General features: G+C 50.7%; 1 protein-coding gene across 1 annotated transcript in view; it reads right to left on the reverse strand.

Annotated features, from left to right (window-relative positions):
• The window catches only part of DLL4 (delta-like 4 (Drosophila)), a 10,492-nt gene extending 9,794 nt beyond the window's left edge, over window positions 1-698 (reverse strand). Inside the window, exons 1-2 of the mRNA XM_010580207.1 lie at window positions 645-698; window positions 218-512 (exon numbers count right to left, since the gene is read on the reverse strand). Coding sequence (XP_010578509.1) covers window positions 218-512; window positions 645-698 — 349 coding nt within the window. The remainder of the gene's footprint in view (window positions 1-217; window positions 513-644) is intronic.
• Between the last annotated feature and the right edge of the window lie 634 nt (window positions 699-1,332).

Here is a 1,332-nt window from a genome sequence, read left to right on the forward strand (position 1 = left end):
TTTAGCTTTTATTTCTCGTAATAACATCCATTAACCCAAGTGCTGGATGGGCTTTTTCATCGCTTTTTTTTTTTTTTACTTTTTTTGGCCTTTTTTTTTTTTTTTTTTTTTTTCAAGGAAGTTCTGGAAATAAGTCTAGCAGGCGAAAGTAGTTTGTTTACACGCCAGATTAGCAGCGCGCTGCGATTCGCCTGCCCTCGCCGCCCTCCTGCCCCACCATCGCCATCGGGTTTAAAGTGGAATCTCACCGGCCACGTGAAGTTAAAGGGCAACTTAATGGGGCTGTCAAATCTCTCCGTATCCTTGATGCTGAAGGAGTTTATTCCCAGAACGGGGGTGATGATGCTGCCGAAAGTGCAGGAGCCCGGGGAGACCACTGCCTGAAAATGCTTCAAACAAACGCGAAAGAAGGTCCTGCAGTGGGGGGAGCAGGGCTTCCCGCTGGCCAGAGACCCGTGGCTGTTCACGAATTCCTGCAGCTCCAGCTGGAAGACGCCAGAGCCGGACACCCTCTGCACAAAGGGGAGACACACAAAATAGCCAAATCAGACCCTACCCCGGCTTTGCCATGCAAACTTGCTTCCATCACCCACTTTACATTTCGCGAACCCTTTTTTTTTTTTTTTTTTGCGGTGTGCGATTACCTGCTGCAAAATCACTAACAGAAACGTCAAGCCAAAGATGCGCAAGGCTGTCATCCTTGTGTTATTCAAGCTTCCAGTTCTTAGTGGGTTTAGTTTTTCCTCCTGTATTCCTCAAACGGTCCAAGCAAGCGCTTCTCGGGCGAGGGAGAAAAGAGAGGCGTCACGGCGATTCTCCTGGAGCAACCTGCTCTTCCCAATATTCCCCGAGCACCAGCAGAAATCGGAAGGTAAAATCCAGGTGTCGATCCGTCGTCCCCTTCTGGGAATTAATCCTGCAGCCGGCCGCCGACCTCTGATCGCTGTCGTCGCCTTTATAAACTCCAGAGCCGGGTGGGTTTTGCGGGAGACGCGGAGGGGAGTGCTTTAGCGTGGAACCGCTCCTCCTTTAACCGGTGCTAACAGCGCTCAGTAAATGGAAAACTTGCTTCCCTTCGAGCTGTTTATATAGTTGCCTCGCATCCTCACAAGCTCATTATGTAAACTGTCAGTCAGACTCACGGGCGATCCCTCCCCTTTTCCATCTTTCCTTTCTGGGGGGAAAAAAAAAAAAAAAAAGAACCAAATGTTGCGGAGAGCCCTCATATCCAGAATTAATACCCTGCTGCTGCCGCCGCCGCTGCCGCGCTGCCCGCCGAGGAGCCGAGCTGATTACCGACCAGCCGAGCATCTGTTGAGATATTTACGGCGC

Source organism: Haliaeetus leucocephalus, unplaced genomic scaffold (assembly GCF_000737465.1).
Source record: "Haliaeetus leucocephalus isolate CR32 unplaced genomic scaffold, Haliaeetus_leucocephalus-4.0 Scaffold696, whole genome shotgun sequence".
In the NCBI taxonomy this organism is placed as follows: domain Eukaryota; kingdom Metazoa; phylum Chordata; class Aves; order Accipitriformes; family Accipitridae; genus Haliaeetus; species Haliaeetus leucocephalus.